This window comes from Lissotriton helveticus, chromosome 8, assembly GCF_964261635.1.
Source record: "Lissotriton helveticus chromosome 8, aLisHel1.1, whole genome shotgun sequence".
NCBI classification, from domain to species: Eukaryota; Metazoa; Chordata; class Amphibia; order Caudata; family Salamandridae; genus Lissotriton; species Lissotriton helveticus.
Window position 1 is genome coordinate 439,269,185 of NC_136069.1, and position 25,553 is coordinate 439,294,737.

At 47.1% G+C, this 25,553-nt stretch overlaps 1 protein-coding gene across 1 annotated transcript in view; it reads left to right on the forward strand.

The window, feature by feature from the left end:
• GTF2F2 (general transcription factor IIF subunit 2) overlaps positions 1–25,553 on the forward strand; it is a 984,327-nt gene that overhangs the window by 88,476 nt on the left and 870,298 nt on the right. Inside the window, exons 2-3 of the mRNA XM_078657309.1 lie at positions 4,551–4,624; positions 8,023–8,041. Coding sequence (XP_078513435.1) covers positions 4,551–4,624; positions 8,023–8,041 — 93 coding nt within the window. The remainder of the gene's footprint in view (positions 1–4,550; positions 4,625–8,022; positions 8,042–25,553) is intronic.

Here is a 25,553-nt window from a genome sequence, read left to right on the forward strand (position 1 = left end):
TGTATGTTTAATACCCTGCACGGTTTCATTCCACCCCTGCATTCCACACCAAACAATGAAAAGAGTGAACAACGTGAAGCAAAAGGTGTGTGCAGTATGAGTGTTATCTTTGAGTTTTCTTTTCTGTGGACGTTATCATCTTGGCACTGTTTTTGAAGAGTTTTTCTCAGAATTGAATATTTAGGGGGGCACATTCTTCTCAATCTGGCCTTCTTCACATAAAAACGTGATTCTTTTTTTGATAATCAACTTTATTAGTTTTATAAGAACAAAGAAAATTCATTGGTTGCAGTTCAATAAGCTTAAAAGGAAATATGACAGAGTTGATTGATGACAAAGATAGGGCAAGACCATCAGAGTCCAACACAGCAGTCCGTACGATAGTTACAGTGTGACATAGGTGAAAAGGATGACAGATCATCATGGTGGCAACATGTTAAACCATTTAACCCACACTTTGTTAAATAAGTCCGGACATCCCCGAACCTCGAATAGGGCCTCCTCCTAGATCCCACACCAGTCCACTCCCCTCCTCCATCTCCGCACAGTAGGTGCCTCAGCCTGCGACCAATGCGCTGCTATGTCCCGCTTGGCCCACCGCCACAGCTGTCCCCAAGAGGCGCTTGTCCACCCTAGAGTCATCCAGGCCATCAAAGACCCCCAGCAACATACGCAGTGGCTCGTGTGGAACCTCCCAGCCCAAGGCCTGCGTAAGCTCAAGCTCCACACCCCTCCAAAACAGCGCCAGCACCGGACAACACCATACCATGTGATAGATATCGGCAGGGGCTGAGGCACATCGTGGGCATGCTGGAGTGGGCCTCAACCGGGCCCAGAATAGACGTGCCGGGGTGAGGTATGCCGCATGGAGGTAGTAGAATTGGACCAGGCGCAGCTTGGAGGACTTGGTCAAGGTTATGGGCGCCATGAGGGCGTCCCCCCAGTCTGCCACTTCTAGGGGGCCCTACCAACCCTCCCAGCGGGCCCTGAGCCGGTCAAGGGAAGCGGGACCATTATTCACCAGGGAGCGATATATGCTGGATACTCCCCCTCTGCCCAGGTTCCCCATCATCACCTGAGCCTCCAATGCGCTGAACTCTGGAAGGGAGACAGAAGGCCAGACATGCGTGTAAAGGGCGTGTCTGAGTTGCAAGTACCGATAGAGTTGGGAGTGAGGGAGAGTGTGGCGCTGCTGCAGGACTGCGAAGGAACGGATGTGGTCCCCCACCCAAACATCTCCGAGCACCGAAACTTCAATGAGATCCCATCTGCGGAACCCCTGCAGGGACGAGACCTCCTGCATCCAGGACCCATGCCAGAGTGGCGTCTGTCGAGTGAGTGTCCGGTCCCACCCTACGTGCCATAGGGCCGTGCGCCAGGCCTAAAACACAGTCCTGGTGACCGGGGCCATTGCCAGTGGCACTGGACTACCATACAGAAGCGCCTGGACCTGTGCAAAGTCCAACGCAGTGAGTTCCACACGATAGGCAGGGTCGGACCAGCCGCCCGCATACCAATCGTGGATGACGATAAGTTTCGTGGCCAGGTAGTAGAGGTGAAGATGGGTCACCCCCATACCCCCGTCAAAGGGGGGAATGCGGCAGTGTTCCAGTGATACACCCGGTCTCCCGCCCCCCACCCCCCACCCCCCAAAGAAACCGGGCGAGGACGCAGTCAAGTTCGCGAAACCAACTACCCGGAAGGTGGACCGTGATGTTCTGCAGTATGTAAAGGAAACAGGGGAGGACCATCATTTTGAAGAGTGCATTCCTGCCCAGGGGGTTCAGGGGCAGGGTCTGCCACCTCTTGAGGTCCGCCTTCATCCTGACAACCAAGGGCGTAACGTTCAGGGCCCACTCAAGCTCCGGTAGAAGAGCTACCCAGACACCGAGGTATTTGACCGAGTGCCTCCTAAGGGGGATAATCGACTGCCAATCGTAGCAATCTCTGGAGGGATGCAGTGGGACCAGAGTGGACTTTGCCATGTTTAGACGTAGTCCAGAGACCCTCTCGAAATCTGAGAGGACATTCAGGCACCTGGGGCCAGAACTTTCGGGGTCCGCCAGATAGAGCCGCACATCGTCCGCATAGAGGGCTATTTTGTCCACTTGGCTCGAGTCCCAGGCCCAGCCCCGAATAAGTGTGTCTTGTCTTGTGAGTGCCGCCAGGGGCTCCATTGCCAACGCGAATAGGAGTGGCGAGAGAGGGCACCCCTGACGCGTGCCCCTTCGGATAGGGAAGGCCTCGGAGAGCTCTCCGTTAATAAGTGCACGGGCTCGGGGGTTGGTGTCGAGAACTTTGATGAGATGGCGGAACGAGGGACCGAAACCCATCCTGTCCAGCACATCTTGTAGGTAGTCCCAATTCACCGTGTCAAAGGCCTTTTCAAAGTCTATGAAAAGGAGGGCTAGATATGGGGTTAGCCGATCACGGTGGGCCAGGGCCAGGTGGAGGCGACGAATGCAGTGGCGGGTGCCTCTCGCCGGCATGAACCCGCATTGGTCGGGGTGGACCAGGTCCTGCAGGAGGGGCTGGAGTCTCTGAGCCAAGACGATGGCGAAGAGCTTAAGCTCCGTGTTGATCAACAAGATCGGGCGGTAGTCCGCGCAACTCGGGGACGGCGGCTGCGTCTTCAGAATAACCACTATCGTGGCCAAGTCCGACTCAGGTGGGAATGCGCCGATCTCTGCCACATGGCGGAAGAGATCCAGCAGGTGGGGGGCCAAAATATCTCGAAAGGCCGCGTAGTTCTCCTGAGGGTACCCGTCGGGACCAGGCGTTTTGCCTGGGTGCAGTAGGGAGATGGTGTCCTGGACCTCCTCCAAGGTGAAGGGGCGGTCCAGAGTGTCTGCAGTCTCTTGAGAGAGAGAGAAGGCAGTCTGGTACCAGTTTCCTCCATCAGAGCGGCCAGAGGAGCGCCCGAGGGTCGATCAGCGTAGAGGTGCGCATAGAAGGTAGCAAAAGTTTGTGCTATAGCAGCAGAGGTCACGTGGGGGGTCCCATTGTCTGAGCGTACCTCAGGAATAATACGATTGACCTTGGGATAAGACATAAGGTTGTGGAGGAGCTTGCCGTTCTTATCCCCCTACCCATAAACGCGAGTCACCGACGAGCACCAGAGCATTTTGTCCGATTCCAGCGAGATTCGGCGAATCTCTTCGCGAACCGCTGCCAACTGCCGGGAAGAATCTTCCAGCCCGCCAGAGAGTTGGGCAGCTTCCAGCCATGTCGCCCAGTATTCCAACTGTGCGAGTTGGGCCGTCTGTTACGATCGTTTCGCGCGGACCAATCCTCTGGCCACTCCTCGGACGACAGCCTTGCCCGCCTCCCGCAGCGTCCCCGGAGAGGGAACTGAGCCCGCATTGGTGGAGAAATAGTGATTGAGTTCTTGGCCAATCGATTCCACCTACTCAGAGTTCTGCAAGAACCAGGCGTTCAACCGCCAGACCGCTCGTGGACCCTTCGGAGAAAACCCCAGCCGGAGGGAGACGGGAGAATGATCTGATATCCCTCTGGGCAAGATCGCGGCGCTGGAGACCTGCAGGCAGTCAGTGGCCGGCATCAGGAAGAGGTCAATGCGGTAGTGAGAATGGTGGGACGCGGACGTATGGGTGTACTGATCCACGCGGGGGTTCCAAACCCACCACACGTCACAGAGTCCCAAGGCCGAGGTCCAGCTGGACAGGGATTTGGCAGAGATAACACGGGCCTCGGACGGGGTCCCCGTCGTATCACGCAGGGGCTGCATAATGGCATTAAAATCTACCCCAACCACCGTAAGACCCTGCGGGTGGGAGGAAATCACTTGTGTGAGATGGCAGAGTGTTGAGGGCAGGGGAAATGTAAAGGCTCAAGAGGTTTAGGGGACACCCCTCCATAGAACCCGAGACCACCACATAACGGCCCTGTACAAATACTTGATTTTTATTAGGTTAAGCAGAATTTTAACCTTCAACTTCTGACAAAGTGATCATTCTTGCAAGAAACCTATTGCTTGTTATCGACTTTCCTGCATCATAACTCTTAGGAACTTTTCTTTGCTTTGTTGTTTAACGTGGTCATTTGTTGACATAGTGACATTTTGCTTCGTATCTTTTATCCTATGATTAACTTTCTCATCTGGCAAATGTTTTCTAGAATGGACTCACTTCATTAAGTTTTTGTATATTACTACATGTAGTCCTTTAGTTTCAAACAAAAAACCGTTTTTGGTCTGCTGGGGGATTGGCTTGAGTTCTTTTAGGGAAACTGGAATTCAAAAAAAGCAACAGAAAAACAATGCTTCAAGCTCTTGGGAATAGGTTTCTTTTTCCAGCTTCAATAGTCAACGTGTATTGTATATAAAACCTATGAGAAAAAGTGTTCGTAAAGAGTAAACGAAAAATTGTTTTTAAGTGTTTTCTGTATCTTTGTTATTTGTTTTTCTTCTGTTTAACTTTGCTTATTGATATGCGTGCTTTGGTGATGAAAGCTACTTTCAAAATAAAGAAGTGTATATGTGGTGCTGGAAGATCTCACTTATACTTTTTTCTCTTCTATCATTTTTGTAGGTTCCCAAATACTTATCTCAGCAGTGGGCAAAATCTACCGGAAGGGGCGAAGTTGGGAAATTAAGAATTGCAAAGTAAGTTTTGTGTTTTCGTTTCCTTTATTCATGAATAGTGAGTTTAGTGCTGCTAAGCTTTGCTGGATTGATTATGGCTTTATGTATCCCTAGGTGCACCTTATTTCAAGCAAAGTGGCTAGTGTACCATTTGCAGATGTGAGCAATACACCGCTGTTTTCCTTTGAAACATGGGGCGATATATATATATATATATATATATATATATATATATATATATCATAATAATAATACTGAATTTTGTAAAGCGCGAGCGGCTACCTCCGAAGGAAGTGTCCAGGCGCTCGGTGAGCAGTAAAAACCAGAATGATAGGAGTTAAGATTATTGCGTGAAAAGCCAGGTTTTCAGTAGTCTCCTAAAACTGGGTTCAGAGTATGCCTGTTGTATTTCAGGCGGCAGGGTATTCCAGAGGAGTGCCGTGCTTGCGGAAAAGGTTGTGCCGCCCTAGCGAGCCCTTTTCACTCGAGGGACGCGAAAATGAACCTGGTGATTAGAGCGGAGGAGTCTAGCCTGGGAGTATCTAGGCAGTCGTGTTTTTAGATAGTTCGGGCAGGTTCCGTGTAAGGCTCTGTAGGCCAGAGTGAGAGCCTTGAATTTTATCCGGCTGGCCACAGGTAGCCAGTGTAGCAAGCGTAAATGTGGAGAAATGTGGTGTTTAAAAGGAACGTGCCTTAACAGTCTTACAGCCGAGTTTTGAACGGTTTGCAACCTTTGTATCAAAATTTTCGGGAGGCCTAAATAGAGGCCGTTGGCATAATCAAGCCTCGAGGTGACCATGGCATGGATCACCGTCTTTCGGCATCCCTCCGGCAGCAGTTGAAGAAATCTCCGTAGGTTCCTAAGTTTGCTTAGGCATCCTCCGGCGACCTGCTGTATGTGAGGGGCAAAAGATAGACCATCATCCTATGTAACCCCCAGGTTTTTTGCCTTTGAACAGGGGAGCGGTGCAGGGCCCATCTCGGCCGGCCACCAGAACTCGGCAGGAGGGTGGGCGCCTTTCCCGAAAAAGATCACCTCCGTTTTTGGCGCATTCAATTTCAATTTATTGGTATTCATCCAGCACGCCACATCACAAAGGCAGCCCTTGAAATTAACAAAGGCTGCCTCCGATACCTCAGAGTATGGAAAAACCAATTGGGTGTCATCAGCGTAGGAATTTGCAGAGACTCCCCAATTGGCAATCAGTGTGAACAGCGGGGCCAGATAAATATTAAAAAGCAACGGGCTGAGAGCCGACCCCTGTGGGACCCCGCAGTTCAGTCTCCTGGATTTAGACGAAAAGGCGCCCAAAGCCACCTTCTGAGATCTATCGGATAGATAAGAAGGGAGCCATCCAAGTGCCTGAGCCTGGAGGCCGATCTCTGCTAGACGTTGTAGTAGCCTGCCGTGATCTACCGTATCAAAGGCTGCCGATAGATCCAGGAGCACCAGCATTGCCGATGCTCCTGAGTCCAGCGACCACCTAACTGACTCTGCCACCTCGATCAGGGCGGTCTCGGTGCTAAAACCGGATCTAAAGCCTGATTGAGTTTCATGGAGCACATTGTTGTCTTCCGTGAATTTGTTTAGTTGCCGCTGAATTCGTTTTTCTAGCATTTTGCCCGGAGCCGCCAGTAATGAGATGGGGCGAAGATTACTTAAATCCTCTGGAGCACCGTTTGGCTTTTTTTTCAGTGGGAGGATGGTGGCATGCTTCCAACTCTCCGGGAACTCACCGGTAAAAATGGACGTATTCCATATGTGTTTGAGAGTGGGCGCAATAAATTCCGCCATCAAACTCCATAGTTTTGGTGGACAGTGATCATCAGGGGATCCTGATTTGCATCTGTTTAATTCTTGTAGGACCGCATCCAGTGGATCAGGTGGAATTGGCACAAGGTCGTTTGGGGGGCCCTAGACCCCACTAAATCAGACTTAACAGTGTGACAGAATATATAGACATATCTATCCATCTATCTATCTCTATATAGCTAGATATTGAGATTATATATATATATATATATATACATATATATATATATATATATATATATATATATATATATATATATATATATAAAAAATCTAAACGCGTAATGGCAGGTTGCGGGAGCACTGCATACGAAAATGAAAAATAATAAATAACCTTGAATCACAGGAAGTGGTGTTCATGTGTCTCTTCATCGCCGCAAGGAGGTTGAGGACGTCATTGGATTTAAATATATAGATATAGATATAGATATAGATAGATAGATAGATAGATAGATAGATATAGATAGATATATGAATATAATGGTATATATAGATAGATGTATATAGAAATAGCCTTTTACAATAATTACCGCATAGACCCTATTGTACTTTTATAAAAAAAAACATTCCATTGGTTTGATATGAACCTGCTTGTTTGTGGCACTATCACTGATCACAGTGGTAATTATGACTATGGCACCACAGCTGGGGCGCCATTGTTGCAGGTGTGTATGTGCCCTAGGCAGGTTTGTCATTTATGGTGCCTAACACTAGGAATTTTTATGATGGAATATTATGCAAAAAGATAAAATTAGATATATGTATTTTTTTCTTTTACTAGGAAGATTTAACTGCTTATGCACAAATATATCAGGTCGTGTTTCCATTACCTTATTCGCATCTGCATAGTAGGCATAGTGTCTGTCCTGCTAGAACGTTGGGATGTAATATGGATCTGAGATTGTGGGATGTTTAGGGCCTTTATTTTACTTCATCCTGTGCTTTCCATGTTGCATGGCTCTGAGGTATGCATACTGTACTGAGAGCCATGGACTAAAGTCTAGTCATTGGAATTAAATCCCCCTGGGGAACCCCCTTCTATTATATATAATATCTAAAGTCTAGTCATTCCTTGCCTACAGAAAGTGCACTTGTAGATGCAATTTTTTGTGTAGAACCCACCGGCTCAGGATCATTGTAGGCGATGCAAGCTATCTGGTCCCCTTAAGATGTTGATGGTTGGTTTTCTGGTGCTCCATTTTGTACAGCCTTGTCTTATCACACCTCTTAGCTCCTTTAGTTCTGAATAATTGCTGTCTGCTTTCTTAAGAGGAACATCAGTGCCACCGACCTACATCTTGTTGATTGCAGTAGTATGCCAATGTGGCCAACCTCTTGGGAGCAATTAGTTTTTTGTGCTGGTCATATTTTCTTTGTGTGAAGTTGTGCATTTTATTCAGAACCCATCTCTGCTTCTGAAACGTATTAGGTAGCCATGTTGTTCTGTAAGTTCGGATAGGTGTGAGACACAATTTGTTCTGTGTTATGCATCCGAGTGCTACTTCCAATATTCTGAGTCTTAGTCTGGTGTTTAAAAGTGGTATTAGATTTAATATATAATCAGCCCTGAGCAGTGTTTTACTTTTTCTTATCTTTTTTTAAACAGAAATCAAGGAAAGAGTGAGGTGAGTGTTTTTCTGGTAAAAATGTAATTTGTCGAGTGTTTTTTGCATAATGGTATCGAACTAATTCTATCACAGACTATAATTTTGGGATTACGTCCAACACTCTTCTATAAAGGCCTTTGCAGGAATCAACTATTTTACAAGTACATAGTTTCCATTTATTATGGTTGCTAAACAGGGTGAAATTCTTGATTGGCAGCTGATGACTGTTCTGATATAATGCATTCTGGTAAGCAGTCTAAGGTTCTACTGCATCTTAAAGGACGATCTTAAACATTGTAATAATTCCACATTAGGTTGAAGAGATGTTGCTTGTTATTTATCGCTGTGTCCTTGAAACACAAAACTGTTTATAACAATAATTGTGTCTGTCATGTTCAGTTATTTTTATTTTACTTTGTAGAAGACATTGTTTATCATTTAGCTGTACCAGTACATGCTTACTTCGCTTTAACTGAGTAAAAACATTGATGTCTTGCATTCAATATGCAATTTAGTGTGTGAACGTCCTTTACTCACTGGGACTTAATCTTGCAGCTCATATTATCAAGCCCTTCGACTAATGCATTTTAGTGCTAGTGTCCGCATCACCGGACTAAAATGCATTAGTCACACATCTTCAGTGCCCCAAGACCTCCCTACGGAGCGCTCGACCAAGAGGAGCTGCAGTGCTACAAGCACAGTGGCGCCGAGTGCATTGTGCTGCCAGCAGAGAGCGTACTGTGATGGCGAGCCTTGTTTACTTTTTGCCAGTCTTTGATTACTCTGTGATAGGTGCGAGCCCAAGGAATGACTTTCAATAATCCGAGTGCCAGTGCGTCTTGGATAACATTTTTATTTCACCGGGCAGCATTGTATACTTGTGGGTCCAGGGCGGCGCCTTGCTTGTTATGGATGGTGATTGGCCACAGAGCACAGCAGCAGCTTTTTATCCCGTTGATAAGCTGGCCCGCTGCCACCACAGTTGGTAGCGCCTTTCAGTATGGTCCATGCACGATCATGGAGGAGGTCATGCTTGCCGGCAGGAGGTTTTTTCAAGTCCTGACTTGCGTGGCCCACCTACCAGTGCTTCAGCAGCTCCAATTCCCCCCACCCCCCCTCCCCGGTCCCTGACCGACTTGACCTTACCTGCCTCCAAGTGTGTTGCTGGGGTTGCAGGCGGGGCACTGACATCAAAGACTTCTGTGCTTCTTTTAAAAGGCAGGCGGCTGACCTGTGACTGGACCGACTGGCCCACCGAGAGGATCCAAGCTACACGCGCAATGCATCCTCCAGGTAATTAGCAGAAAAGACGGAATGTAGAGACTTTTGTCTTTTTAACTGTAAACCTGGACTACCTGTCACGTGTGTGTGTGTGTGTGTGTGTGTTTTCAGTTTAACGGTTGCATCAGGCAGGGGAGGGATTGAGGAGCACACCAAATGAGAGAGCAACACATGACTCGGTTCTTAATGTGGCATTTGAGGTCACATTGCTGTGCATAGGGTGACCAGCATGGAGTTAGTCCCTAGAGGGTGCAGGAGAACTGAGGTGGTGCATGCATCCTACAGGCTGTGGTAACGTTCACCTATCCTTCTGCCTTTGCTCTATGAGTGACCCTTTCACGCAAGCAAAATGGGTGTAATTTCTGATATTTATACGTTTCCCTTGCTTGATTGGGCTTGCAAGAAAGTGTCACTCATAGTCGTTGAAATGTCACTCATAATTTCACTCAAATTATGAAAATGTCACTCATAGCAGATTGAAACCTTGGCGGCTATGGCCAGTGGAAGTTAGTGCCTGCAGGAGGAAAGGGCTGTAGAGTAGGTAGTAATAAGGAAGCAGGGACTTGAGGTGGAGATGCAACTCAGATGGTTCTTGGACAGGTTAGGATCACATTGCCTTTTGAGGGAGCACTGGATGTCCCTGAAGAGAGAATACACACTGATCTGAATGTTGGCCCTCTGAAGAATGAATTGGGAGTTTGGAACTTTAAAAAATATTAACTTGTACAATGGATGTAATCTCCAGGAATCTACATATCCTTTAAAAAAATCCACTTGTCCCTTTTACATATAATCATATAGCACACTTGGAATATTATAAATAACCTCAAATCCATACATTTTGCAAAGATGTGAACATGGTTTTTATTGTGGAACCACTGTCAGTAATGCAAGCTGAGCTAGCTCAGTTCCCTTAGAGTTCAAATCCTAATAGTAATGGATAATATTAATAATTTTGATCCTAAGAGCAAAGGCTTTGTATTAATGAATCCTATATACAAGTTTGAACAACTTATTCATATGGATATAAGCCTTTCTATAGTGGCAAAACATTATATTTCACACATCCATTCTGTAATACTGTAAACTGTCTGCCAAATGGTTTGTGCTGCAGGGATTTTCCTACTTGTCCAGTGAGAACATAAACATGAAAAGTTGTTGCCCATGACTTCAGGCAAGATGAGCTGGGCATCGGGCAATGGGAATTCCATTTTCCTGGTGAATGGTTGGTGTACTGGCATAACTAGGCAGAAGTTGTCTTATTTCTGTTCTGGTTCTATCTTACTTTTGTGATATTTGGCTGAGTCGGGTTGGGTGAGAATGGGTATGGTGAAGATTCATGTTCACAAATTTGGATTTTAAGTATCTGGGATTGCAGCTTGACATGTTAAGGATTGAAATTTTGTAACACTCATATTGGGTCTCGCTAGAGACCTCTTTAGCTATTATCACCATATATGTCATTGTTGAACAATATACGTAAAGAGGAGCTTTGGGTCAGGCCTCATCAGCAGTTGGTTGTTAAAAATGTCATTCACGTTTTAGATCACCCCAAGGATAGCCATTTGGAGTAACAAGCTTATGTCTTGTTGATAGAGTATTTTCTCTGTATGGCAGTTCAACATTTGATTGGCCAGCAGTTGTATGAATCCATCTAGGAAGTTTGATAGATGGACTGTGAAGCTACCAAACACTCTAATGGAAGTGCTTTGTTGTTGTGTATGTTCCCCCTTAGCCTGCTGTTAGTCAGTAGCTGTGGGAGAGACTGCTGCTATCCATTTGCAGAACATGACACCATTACTAACTACACACCCCACCCACAACTCTGTCCTTTCACTAGGCAGGCATGTTCCGGATGGACACAATGGTGGGGGTGACTTATCCATTGGTGTGGTGTGATTGGAGAAGGAAAAGCTGCCTTAAACTGTGTATAACCAAATGTGTGAGCGAGCCCCAAAGCAGGCCACCTGTTGAGAGTGGTGGGAGCTGGATCTCTTATGGTGCCACCTCTCACAGCTACTGTGCCATTCACCTTTCACTGTGTGTATTGTATCTTTGAAGAAACGAAAAACAAATTATCCCTCGATTCACTCAATCAACAAGAACCCTCTATCAGTAGAGGAATTCTTGATTCTTTGAAGAAACAGCTACTTCATGCTGCTTTTAGTCCAGTAGCAGTGTGCATAGCTGCATGGTGGGATTTACTCTTTTTGTTACTTTGAGAGAGGGTTCCATTTTTTTCTGGCTTATCTCACAAGTTGGCACCAATCAGAGCCTAGAAAGTCTCAGTGGTTCAGACCAACGTCGGTGAGCGCTGAGCCAAGGACGTGGCACAGGTCCATGATGCCAAAGTTCTTGGGAGCCCATCCTCTCCAGGCTTTTTAGACCGTCTATCTGTTCTCCCCTAAGTCCATGTCAATTTTTAAAAAACGCATCGGTGTCTTTCGTTCGTAATGTCAGTCGGCTGCCATTGCGAACAGAAGACACTGATGCGTTTTTAAAAAATTGACGTGGACTAAGCGGAGAACAGATAGACGGTCTAAAAAGTGCCCTAAGAGCCTTCTGGTAGCATAGCCTTATGAACACGGAACGGGAACTGATCAATAATAAGGACACTCTTCATTTTAAAGCGCCTTGAAAAAGCCCCGGCTTGCAGGCCAAGGGCAAAACATATGTTGGCTGATCTGTGTTTTTTATTTTTTTTAATTGGCTGTTTTACGACCATAGACATCCATTAAAAGATTTGTGAAAAATACAAACCAAGGCCTAGAAGTCTGTGATATCAAGAGACATTTTTTATACGTTGGAATTAATTCCTCACATTCAGTATTTTCACCTGTTGCTCAGAAAACTTTTTCATGTACTTATAAATCAATGGGTAAGGGGTTTCACATTGTATAGAGCAACAGGAACAAGATCCAACTGAAAGAAATTTAAGGGCAATTGCTGGGCCCCAATACCCCTGTTTCCTTTACTGTCATACAGCTATATAGTTGTTGGAAATCAAGTCTGGGGCTTCTGTGGGGCATAAGCCGTATTGATCAGAGTGTACTAGTGTAATGGCGGCCACCCTGCTCAACGTATTGCTAACAACTTAGCAAAAGATTTCACCTCCTTGTTAAGTAAGGAGACAGGTCTGTAGGAGGCACAGTCCCCTGGTTCCTTATCTTCTTTAAGTATTTCCACGATCGTGAGACGCAAGTCATATGGTAGGTCACGCTTCTCGTAGACCTGTGCTGTAATCTTTTGTATGATTTAAAGGAAGTGGGAGAGAATTTACGAGTTATCCATTTGTACAGCTCCACTGGGAGGTCATTCAGACACATCACCGTGCCCTAGCACAGTTCTCCAGTAGCTTGGGTGACTTCGTCATCTATTCTGTCCGCCTTTAATTCTATCCTGTCCTCCCCAGAGAGCCTTGGTAAAGTAATGTAGCTAAGAACTCTTGAATTCCAATGGATGTTTGTTTACTGTGGGACCTGAAATGGGTTTATTAGTAATTGGCAAAGGTGTTTTCGATCTGTGTATCACATGGATTGTCTGTCCTCCTGTTGTGATCTCCTCATTTCATCTATGCTGAATGCATAACTAGAACGCACACAGAAGGGGGATAAGGCAGTAAAGTAACTTGCTGGGTTTACTCAACCGTAAGGAAAGGGTGCTTCAATAGCTCAATACATGCACATGAAGACATCAATACAAAAAAATACAGAATCGTAACAAACTTATTCAGGGAGTGTGACAAAGTAACAACAGCAGAGATTGAATTTTATCTGGACAGTGTAGCTCTTGTCAGCTTGATGCCACCACAAAATTTTTCCTGTTTAGTTTCTCTCATTTTAATATTTTTTTGCACATTTCAAAATGTACTTAGTGGAGTATTGAAAAAGTCCCAGACTAGCCACCACTAGGCTGTGAAATATGTTTTCATTGAATATGATCAGATTGAACATCAAGGAGTAATGTACGACTTTGATTAAAAGCATCTCTCCAATAATGGCGAAAATAAGTCAACAATTAATGTATTTTTGAATTATTACCAGAAAAAGCAAAATAACCTAGTATAGAAGGAGACATTTGAACAGTTTTTTTAAAGTATTTTTTTATGCAATCTTTTTATAAAATGTTGTTCTTAACTACATATAGTGATATTTATTTATTTGTTTGTATAGCACTAGAATCGACCCCCGAAGGGGTATCTCTGCGCTTGGAGCAGAATGTGAGGATGTGTAGCAAATCCAGCAAGATCAGCAGACGCAGAACAGGAAGGTCTTAAGCACTTTCTGAATTGTTGGGACCTAGACACTGTCTTAGAGGCAAGGTGAGCTCGTTCCAGTAGCGGGGGCCGAGATGGGAGAGAGCTCTTCCTCCTAATCTTGCCTTTCTTACTCGAGGTACCACCAGAATATGTTTAGCACTCGAACGGAGGGATCTTGATAGTACATAGGGCAAGAATTTCTCAGAGAGATAGGAAGGGCCCAGATTGAGCAGTGCCTTTTGTATCGCTTTGTTCGCCCTAAGTGTGGCAGGGTATGCTCAGACGTGAGTCTCTTGCTCACTTGGCCACTGGATTCAAGATAGCCTGGCTGATGAGGATTATGAATCCGAAACCGGTCCCAGGATGCTTGTTTCCGGTCCATGGAAGACATGGCTTGGCAGTTCGGGCTGGACTGTTCCCAGGAGGCACAGGGTCAGACTGATTTGCATATAGCCATGTCTGAAATGGGGTGGCTGAGTGGGCTAAAGAATGGTGATGGATTAAACCCAGATCAGTTGACTGGGGGTGAGTGTTTGATTTGCTCAAACGCTCCGTCCATCATCCCCTTTTGTATCGCTTTGTGGATGGTACAGCATGTTTTAAACCTGACACGTTGGCGGATAGGAAGCCAGTGCACCTTTACAATGAGAGGGTGGGAGGGGGTCCGGGGCAGGGCATTAAGGACCAACCGTGCTGCAGTGTTCTGAACTACCTGCAGTCTGCTGAGTGAGGCATCATTAGCCGAGATCAACAGGTCATTACAATGGTCCAGGTGGCCTAGTACCAGTGCCTGGACTAGAGTTTTGCGGGTAGAATCAGGGAGCAGAGGGAGAACTCTGCGGAGTAGGCCTATTACATGAAAACATGAACCAGCTGTTTGGGCAACGTGCTCCTTCAGGTTGAGGGCTTGATCTAGGCGGACACCCAGATTTTTAACTGTAAGCTTGGGAGCAGGATGAGGGCCCAGATCAGCTGGCACCAATCTGGTGTCCAGAAGGGGGGCCTCTCCAAAGAGCATTATCTCTGTCTTTCCCACATTACACTGGAGGAAATTGTTCTTCATCCAGTGTGATATGGCCCTCATCCCATTAGAAAAGGCCAGCCGCACCCCTGACATGAGTTTGTTGAATGGGAAGAGTAGCTGGGTATCGTCGGCAGGGCCGGACTGGGAAACAAAACCGGCCCTGGCAAAATGCTCGGCCGCCCTCCCCTCCCCCCAGGTTGTTGGGGGTGCCGCCGAGCTCTTTGCCAGGGCCGGATTTCGGACGATTTTGTTACTGGGCCGATTTTGCAGCTATGCTGCAAGAAAGTCCCTGTAACAAAATCGCCCCCCTGGGGCCTAAAACAGGCCCCCACCCATGCAGCACACCGGGGGATTGTCCGGTGCCCGCTATGGCCAGTCCTGTCCTGATCGTCGGCGTACGATATGGGAATGAACTCATGATAGTCACATTACATTGTCAGGTGATACGTACACATCCGATTACCACCTTCCCACTACAAAAGCTTGCATCTTATAATCATATACACAAGACAAAAAAGGAACAACAAGGCATACTTCACCCTAACTTGAAGTACAGTGCAGTCACACTCCTCCATCGCGTGCCCTTCAGGGCCACTTGTTAACAGTATATTTTCCCAATCGTTCCTAGCGTCTGGTCCATTACTATTGGTTCCCATCCAGCCAGGCATCTAAACATATTATTAGCAATGCGCCATCAGCAAAGTACCTATCAGAGTATGCTGGGCTATTCCTCTTGTGTATTCCTTTCCTGCAAGATTTCTTCCCTCTCCACGTCAGCTCCATTGTCCCCGAGTTCCTGAGACATACTATCCATAAGAGCTGCTCATTCCATCAAATCCTCCTCTAGCCTATCATCTCTACGGTTCTTTTTTTATATACACTTCACCCTACCCGGGCCCATTCCATTAAATCTTTATGCCATAGCTCAATAGAGGGTATTCTTGTGCTCAGCCATCCGAAGGCCACTCTCCGCTTTGCCAGCACCAACTGCAAAAACATCCAACGTACCTTACTCTCCCTTAGTTACTTGACTGTAACCAGAAGCATACCTGCGGGGTGGCTATTTGGATCAAGCCAGTCACTCTCTCATTCTTTGCACTACTTTCTACTAATATTGCAAGACTGCCCGAAATTCCCATGCCATATGAAGAAACGTAACAACGCCCACACCACACCTGGTGCACATTGCTTCTCTCCCCACATACATCCTGCTAAGTTTAATCGGTGTTAGGTATGTACGGTGCAGGTATTTGAAATGAGTCCATATAAAATGGGCTTTGCAAGACACTTTTGGAACTAGTTCACGTCACACTCCAAACCAATCAGGAATCACCCTCATCCCCCTATCTTCCTGTAGCATTTTGTATAGTAAGGTAACCATGTGCCTCATGATGCCATGCCGTTAACAGAAATTGTAGGGTGGCAGTTACCCTCGGAGTGTTCGCAAAGTCTGTCCATATTTCCCTTTCTGTATGTGTTATTTTAGCGTATTGGTGGATGCCCCACCCCAAATGCCTCCTGTGCTTCCAAAAATGTCAGGCATGTGTCTCCTGGATACAAGTCTCCCAGTGTGATGCAGCCACCCTCGCTCCACCGAGCCATTGCCATATCTTGGTCAATACAGCGTCCAAAAATGTAGTTCACTGGCGAAGGGTGGGTTATTGAATACCCTCATTATTACTTGTTCCCATATCTCCGCCATTTGGCTTATAAGGTATGGGCTTCCCGCAGGGACTCTCCTCCCAAGCATGAGTAGTTCCATCAAGGAGAGCATTTCGTGTGGACATTTGAACATTAATTATTTTTATCCCACACGTTTTCTCCCAGGGGATTTCCTAGGCATGTTGTAGTCAGCCTTGACGTGCTGGAAGAGATGCTTCAGTGGACCTATCAGAGTGCCATATACCACCTTTCTGCCACTTGTGGGCATCCTTTATACTTTATGGCCAGACACCTAGATGTTTGGACCAAAGTGTGAATACTCACTGTAAGAGATTGTTATTCCTCGAGTGAATGTAAAAGTTTCTAGCTATCATGAAGGAAAGTTTCAATTATATTAAGGACAAGGAGTCTCAGATGATGCATTTCTTTCCATTTTATTCCTCTCAGCAGCACAATAAAGCATATAACGGTCAACATGAATAGACTATAGGCTTCATGGGCCTTTAAGAACTTTAACATCATCAACTGATAGCAGTGCTTTATGTCCTTCAAAGTGTAATCTTACAAGGCATTAGAAGGAAGAGTCTCTTCCTATACTAACTTGTATAAGTTGCAGTGAGCATCCCTCAATAGATCACGAGCCTGGGGCAGTGGGATGGGAGAATCTAGAGTAAGTTAGAGAACAACTGAAAACCAAGCTTGCGATCTCTACAGTAGTGTCACCAACACCATCTCCACTTTCTGCCTCCTGACCTGTGCCATCAGTCTGGTTATCATTGAAAAAATAGGAAAGGCTCCAGTGCGGCAAAAATGAACCCATCACTTCACCAGGTGGGTCCAGTTGTGCAGAAGTGTGGCAATGGATAATCTAGATGGGAGACAAATGGGTCTATCTGGCAAGGACGCCATTTGTGCATCAGCTACTGAAACGAACCGAATCCAGCTACCAGGGACTGGAATCTCTCGGATGCCTGGAATCCCAATCTGCAACTGGTTCAGTTTTCTTGGCAAGTTTTCTGCTGTCTCCGAGAGTTTGTGCTGTAGACAGTGGTTGCATAATTCGTTGGCCAATTCCGCTAAGTCCTTGGACCTCGTACCGCCTAGACTATTTATGTATCCGATTGCTGATACATTTTCCATCTTTAGGACAATGGAACAGGACATCCTGTTTGCCGCCAAACTCCTTACATTGAAGGACCCCGCCAGGAGTTCAAGACAGTTGATGTGTAGCTTCTCTTTGATTCTGACCATGGACCTCCAGTGGTAATATCCCCACAATGAGCCCCACACCCTCATCGACTTGCATCCAATTCTATGGACGATCTGATGCCATGCAGAGTATGGCTCTGCCGTTCCATGCATGCATATGGTGGAGCTACCACTGGATCTCAGTTTTTGCCTCCTAAGAAAGGATCACTTCCTCTGCATACGTCCGTACTCTTCTTAGGTACATTTCCTTCAGCCTTTGCTGTACCCTGTAATGCAGTGGTCCCGTGAATATTGCTTGTATGGACAATACGAGGAGGCCAACAATCCTGGCTAGATGTCTGAGAGAGATTCTCTTTTTTTTTCCTAGGTTGTCCTCAACTCCTTGCGTATTAAAGCCATCTTCCTCAACAGCAAACTAAGTGTCTGCTGAACAGAATCTATTATGAATCCCAGTAACACCATCATCTGGGAGAGTGTGAAATTGGACTTCTGCTCATTTATGAAGAAGCTTGAACCCTGGAGGAGTGACACAGTCAACTGAAGTTGAACTCTCAGACGTGATGGATCTTGGTGCATCAAGAATATGTCATCTATTAAGAAATACTATTGGGCAGCTCACCTTGCAGCTATTAATCATGGTACCTATGGTCACCTTGACGATTCTGGATATGCAATGGTCAGATGGCTCCTCCCAGGGGGGTATAATGACAGGGCGCTATATTCCAAACCTGATCGATTCCCACTGAAGGGTCCTACAAAACATTCTGGCATATGGCCACCAATTCCCTCGGATGGGAAAACAGACTAACTTCAGCAACTCCATTGTGGAATTCTGATAAGCTGGGTCATTTATGGAGATCGAAGGGCTTCGATAAGTGGGATCTTATTGGGATCACACACATTAAAGACATTTGGGGTAAGGGTGCAGTTAAGACATTTGCCACACTGCAACAGCAATACGTATTACCCCCAGGTCCCGTAGTCCTCGACACCTTCCTATGCAAAGTGAGATAATCCATCTCACTGACAGAAAAAAAGAACAAAGGAATGCTGGACCTACCCTCCCCCTCCCGCTGGGAGTACATAAGCATACAGGTCCCAGCATTCCCTCTGTTCTTTTTTTCTGTCATTCTGACAGGGATCTTGACGTGACGGGAGCGTGTGCGCTCCTGTGGTTGCTGGACTTACCTGTGGGGGGCTGATGTTCGGTCCTCCGGTGTTTTTGCCTCTCCCTCCCTGCCGGGCTTGGGGGGGAGTGGCGCGGGCTGCCTGGATGTTTCTCTGAGCCGCGCGGCGGTGGTAATACCGCGTGGGCTCCGATTTTGCCAGATGGCCGCCCCTCCTGGTCTGCCGGGCTTGCTGGGGGGCGCGGCCTCTTCGTGTATCCGGATTAGCTGGTGATGGGTGATGCCTTCCGGTTTTCTGGTGCCTGTCTTCCGTCCAGACGTGGGTCAGGCGCTTCAGTTCCTGCTGGTTTTGGCTGCAGTTAAAACCGGGTCGGTGGGGTGAGTACCGCATAGCGGTTTGTCACGGATTCATTGTGATTACTGTGCTGAGTTGGTCTTTTGCTTCTCCAGGCGTTGTTTGTGATGGGGAAAAGTTCGAGGAAGCGACGTCATAGGGAGCGGTCTTCCTCCTCATCTTCTGATGCTTCTCGTTCTCCGTCTCCTGCCCGGTCGAGGCGCCGTGGTGGGGGTGAGGATGCACGTTTGAAGCGCTTGATCAAAGAGACCCTTTCGGAGATGGGTGTTGTTGGGGCCCGCCGCAAAGGGCCGGCTCCGGTGTCTTCTGGCGATGAGTCTGCCTGGGCTGGGGACACTGACCTGAAGGGCAAGTATGTTGATAAGGACGCTCTGCCTGGCATCCTGAAGCATGTGAAGGAGAACATGGGGTTCCCGGATGAGGCTGTTCCCAGTACCTCTAGGGGTCCTTTGTTGCGACAATTTCAGAGTACGGCCACGGTTGATGTTCCGGTGCATCCCTTCATTAAGGATGTCCTGAAGAGGGAGTGGGCTGATCCGGATCGCATTTTGGTTAACCGGTTTATGGCTCGCCTTTATCCTCTGCAGGAGATGGCTACTGAACTTCCGTATTCCATCCCTATTGACTCCTTTGTGGCTAGTTTGGTGGGTCGCACTTCCTTGGCTGAGGACGCCGTGCTGAAGGATCCGGTGGATAAAAAGGCGGCTGCTGCGCTCAGGAAGGTTTATTCCGATTCCAACCTGGCCTTGCGGGCCGGTGTGTATGGGACATATGTTTCGCAGTCTCTGCTGTCTGACATTAAGACTTTCTATCAGTCGATGGATAATGCCACTGACTGTTCCGGTATTCTTGAGCAGATTGAACGTCAGGTGGAGCTTCTGTCTGATGTCTCTTTTGATGTGGTGGGGCTTGTGTGGCGGCACGTCGCAGTCTTGTCCTTAAAGAGTGGAAGACTGACTCTGCTCAGAAGGCCTGTGCTTTGTGTTTGCCCGTCCTGGGTTCTATGCTGTTTGGGGGAGAGTTGAAGTCCAAGTTGCATAAGCTGTTTAAAGAGAAGAAGCACTCTTCTTCTTTTAAGGGTTCTTCTGCTGCTCATGTCCCTTCTAAGTCTAAGTCTTTCTTTCGCCCTTCCTATCGTAGGCAGTTTGGGAAGGGCCATGGGAGGTTTGCTTCTGGCCGGGGTCGGGATCGTAAGGCTAGGTCCCCTCCTCCTGCTAAGCCGCGTTCCTGACTCTTTGGCTGTGGTTCCTGGGTTGTTGGTAGGAGGGCGGCTGCACTTCTTCCTTGATGCCTGGGTTCAGGCATGTTCCGACGCCTGGGTGTTGGATGTCATTAGCGTGGGTTATGTTGTGGAGTTCTATGTTCCCCTTCCAGATTCCGGCATTCGCCCGACTCCTTGGCCTGCTTGCTGGTCCAGGAGGGCTCATCTTTCTCTCAGGGTGGAGGATCTTCTTCGGAAGGGTGCCATTCAGGAGGTAATGAACCTGTGGTTGGTTCAGTTGCTCTTTCGTATGGAGACCTTGCAGAAGGCGATTCCTTTGGTGCTTCCGGGTCACTTCATGTGTACCCTGGATCTTCAGGACGCGTGTTTTAAGGTCCCGGTGCATCCTCGGTCCTGTCGCTTCTTGTGGTTTTGTGTTCGGGGGCGGCACTATCAGTTCCGGGACTTGGTCTTCGGTCTGCCCCGAGGGTCTTTACGAAGGTGGTGGCTCCCTCGGTCGCCTGGGTTCGTCTCCAAGGGGTGATGGTGTATCCCTATCTAGACGACTGGTTGGTCCATGCTCCCTCTCGGGTCCTGTTGTTGGAGGCCCGGGAGTTGGTGTGTTCTGCGTTGCGTCAACACGGGTTTCTGGTCAACTTGCCCAAATGCCAGCTGGCTCCATCTCTGGACCTGGTGTTCATTGGGGCTCGCTTCCGTATGGATCTCAACCATGTGTTCCTGCCCGATACTCGGCTTGTGACCCTGGTGTCCCTTTCTCGGCGATTCCGGGCGGGGCGTTCCTTTCCGGTACGCCTCTGGTTGCGTCTTATGGGTCTGATGGCAGCGACTGTCTTTACGGCGGCCTGGGCGCTTTTTCACCTGCGCCTCCTTTGGGTGTACCTCCTATCTCGCTGGAATCCATTATCCCGCGATTTGGATTTTCTTCTGCCAGTGTCTCCTGTGGTCCTCCCGGTTCTTCTTTGGTGGTCGGTGAGGGTCCATCTGTCTCAAGGTCTCCCTTTGCAGCCTTCTCCTTCTCTGGTCTTGACGACGGATGGCAGCTCCTTGGGGTGGGGGGCGACCTTGGGGTCCCGGTCCCTTCAGGGTCGTTGGTCCATCCTGGAGTGTCGCCGGTCTTCCAACTGGAGGGAGTTGACGGCTGTGTTCCGCGCTGTGATGGGGTTTCGGGGTCTGTTGCTCGGCCGGAACGTTTTGTTGCGGTCCGACAATATAGTGACAGTGGCTTATCTTAATCATCAAGGGGGGGTTCGTTCGGCCTCTTTGAACGCGGTGGTCGTTCCCCTGTTCTGTTGGGCGGAGGGTCATCTGCTGTCTCTGACTGCGATTCATATTTGGGGAGTGGACAACTGTGTGGCGGATGTCCTGAGTCATTGCTTTCCGGGTACTCTGAAGTGGTCTCTCACCCCGGTTGCGTTTCGGCGTGTTTGCGGGAGGTTTGGGTGTCCCTTTCCGGACCTCTTTGCCTCCCGTCACAATGCACAGCCTCCCCGCTTCTGCTCCCGGTTTCTACAGGAGGGTTGTTGGGGGGTGGATGCCCTGTCAATTCCTTGGCCGTCCCGCCTTCTTTATGCCTTTCCTCCTCTGGCTCTGGTTCCCAGGTTTCTGTCCCGCCTATGCCTGGAAGATCCGGAGGTGGTTGTGGTCCTGCCCTTTTGGCCTCGGCGGTCGTGGTGTCCGACGGTTCATCTTTTGGCGGTACAGGGCCCTTGGTTTCTCCCCCTGTCCCCGTCTCCCCTGAGGTCCTCCCCGTCCCTGTCTCTTCTCCGATTGCGGCTGTCGGTGTGGAGGTTGAGAGGCAGGGGTGGAGGCGGAGCGGTTTCCCGGAACATTTAGAGGTGGCCTTCAGGGTTCCTGTCAGCCTTCTACCCTCAAGTCTTATGATCACCTTTGGGGTAATTTCAGTCGCTGGTGTTCGGCGTTGGGTCTTTCCCCTTTGCACTGTTCTTTGCAGGCTTTGCTTCAGTTTTTGTGGAAGGTTTTGAGAAAGGTTGGGCTGTGTCCGCTTTGCGTGCTCAGTGGGCGGCTGTTCGGGCGTTTCGTTCCCCGTGGGGTAGCCTTTCTGATGGTGAGTACTTGGTTTCTCGTCTGCTACGCAGCTTTTCTCTTTCTCGTCCTGTGTCACGCCCTTCCTTTCCCCTGTGGGATTTGCCCTTGGTTCTTCGGGCTTTGATTGATCCTCAAGTTCAAGTTTATTTTATTTGATTTGGAACTCCGAAGAGATCCACAAAATGAAAATACATAGTCACAAAATTACAGGTTATATAATAGAAGGACACAATTACAAAGTACCATTTATCTGTGCAGAAAAACCAATACTGATTTCATAATCATAATACCTTAGTTCATACATTGCAAAGAAAGACCCGTCAATAAATATCTAAAAAACATTTTAAAAAGTTAAAAACGTTAAAACAGAACATCTCGTTGGGAGGGTTATTAAGAGCAAGTACAAAAGCATTGACGGTTAGAATACTCAATTTCAAACAGATGTGACGCAACCATTTGCGTCGGGAAGGAAGCAGAGAGGGACATACAAATAACACATGTGTCAAATCTTGCATGGGGAAGTTGCAAAAATTACAAGCTGCGGAAGTACCGTACCATTTGGCCAAAAGTATGTTTAAAGGTAGAAGATCCTGTCTTAGCAGGAACCAGAACCGCCGGACACCATGAGATAGGTTCCAGGATATATAGGGTTGCCTGTATTTGATTGCACAAGATGAAATGAATGGAGTGACTCCTTTCCTTGTCACGATATATTCCCTATCTAAACAGAAACTAAGTTCCCACGAGGCCCGTTTCAGGACTGATTTCAATTGGCCCTGGGGTAGTGAAAAAAGGAAGGTCTCATCTAATTTTAAAAACGACACCGCCTTTCTAAAAATTTTTACGAGAAGGGAGAATTCATTAAAAGACCCCAATAATTCGTTTTTCATAAGACATCGTAGGGTCCCCACTTCCCCCTTGGCCAAACAGACAACCCATCGCACCAATCCCACCAGGCCCTGGGCCCAACTACTACGTACTCCAAACTCAAGTCTGAAGGCCGCTGCTGTACATGCGTTATTAGTAGTAGTTAGATACCGGAAAATCTTCCCCTCGGCCTGCTGCAAAAAACCCCATTGCCCCAAATCCACTGTTTCCAGTCCATAGAGTAGGGAAGACGGGATTTTTGCACGAAATACCTCCAACAGGTAGGAAAAATGTCGCCTCCCAGTGGCAGTGTAGAGGGATAGTAAACTTTTGCCTTGGGCCACAGCCTTCCGCATATTATTATCAATATGAGGTTTCTCACTAGAATTACTAGTTATTATTTTCCCCAAAAATACATAACTATGTACAATTTCCAACATTTGTCCCCCAACAGTCCATCCAATTTTGAGTTTTTTTTTCTTGCCAGCAATACACATTATTTTACTCTTAGAAATGTTTATTTTAAGGAAATGAGATTCAGCAAATAAATGGAGGGCATGTAAGCGGTTATTTAAGCCCTTAGGGGTTAGATCCAATATTAAGATATCATCGGCGTAAAGTAAACTAGAAATCGCAGAGCCCCCTAACATAGGAGCTATTCCTTCACAGGAGGCAAGTGTAAAAGGAAGATTAGAAATATATAAAGAGAAGAGCATGGGGGCCAACAAACAACCCTGCTTAAGACCATTAACAGAGTGAATGACCCTGGATAGCCCTCTTTCTCCCCCTAAAAGAACTTTACACCATGTATCTGTGTGAAGAGCACACACCAGCTCCAACAAGCTGGAAGGCATACCCAGCGCTGATAGCTTTCTCCAAAGCAGCGGACGATCCACTTTATCGAACGCCGTGGAGAAGTCTATAAACGCTGCGTACACCCTACCACCGCGAACCCTCACATATTTGTCAGTGATTATTTGTAAGGCCATAAGATTATCAAGGGTACCATGACCCCTGCGGAAGCCTGTCTGTTCAAGGGGCAATATGTTGTTATTGGACACCCACTCATCTATCAGGAACAGCAGGCATTTAGCAAAGACCTTACCGATTGCATCAAGAAGGGCGATAAGGCGATAGTTTTTGGGGGCATTCCTATCGCCCTTCTTGAACAGCGGCACCAGTATACTTCCCTTCCATGACGGCAGGACAGTTTTATTCCTAAAGCAGAAACTAAATAATGGAAATAAAATCTTGCTCCAAGAAACAGGATCCTGCTTCAAGACCAAAATTGGGAGCTCATCAGGGCCCATTGCGCCAGAGGAGCGTAATTCTTTTATGGCCCGTTCGATAACCTTCTCAGAAGGTGAATCTAAAGGAGGGCTATCTTCTTTACAATCTCTGAAGACATTCATACCACCATCACTCTCATAAAGACTAGAGATGTAATTAATCCAAGTTGCCTCAGCAATGGGGATTGGAGCAGGGGAGGACCTTGTCCCACAACCCTCACTAATAAAGAACCAAAACAACCTTGCCTGCCCGCATACTGCAGCCTCACGCAGGTTGATCCATATTCTGTCCTCTTTATCCTTCTTTATTTTTATTTTTGCCCTATGCCTCCTTCTTTTCAGAAGGGTTATTTTATTGTTTCTGTCAAGGGATCTGCATAAATATTGCTCCCTGACTAGTTTATTAATTTCCCTGTTGAGACACAAGATGGAACTAGGAATTATTTTCCTCATTCTATGGCGAGTAGATTTTCTAGCAACAGATGTTACCTCCTTCATGAAGTCCTCAAAAAGGGATAGGGACAAGCTATTCCAATTTTGTAGATTTTTTAATTTACTATCTATAATAGGCGCTAGGCCCATAATAGCCGTAGAGTTCCAAAAACATCTTCCGGACTTGTTGGAAAAATTGACCAAGTCGCCATTAAGAATCCATGGATCAGTCATAGGCGGATTTATTAACACTGATACCAATATCATATTGTGATCACTAAGTGTGGTATTTAGTACCGACAGGTCACTTATAATATAAAAGCTATTTATATCTATAATCACATAGTCTAAAATAGACCCGCCCTGCTTGGATCTATGCGTGCAATTTGCGGGAGAATCGCAAGGAAATCTTCCGTTTACTATAATCCCCTCCATCTCGGAGAGTTCGGTTAAAAACTGTTTCCCTCTCTTGTTTGTTTTAATCTTATCCGGGAAGACGGCCCGGGGGATATGGAGAGATTCCTCTTTTAGCTTGTTTCTAAAGAGTTCCAAACTTAGGTTAGAGACTAGACAATTAAAGTCTCCCGTCAATATTACATGGGGAGCAGGGGTTTTATCTATGATTGTCTTTATATAGTCAAAAGCCTGTTTTAGAACAGTATCGAAACAAGCTTCAGGGGGGATGTAAGCGTTCATTATTACTAAAGTATTCGAGTTTATAACGTTGTCCGCACTAAACAATGTTACCGCTTGAAAAA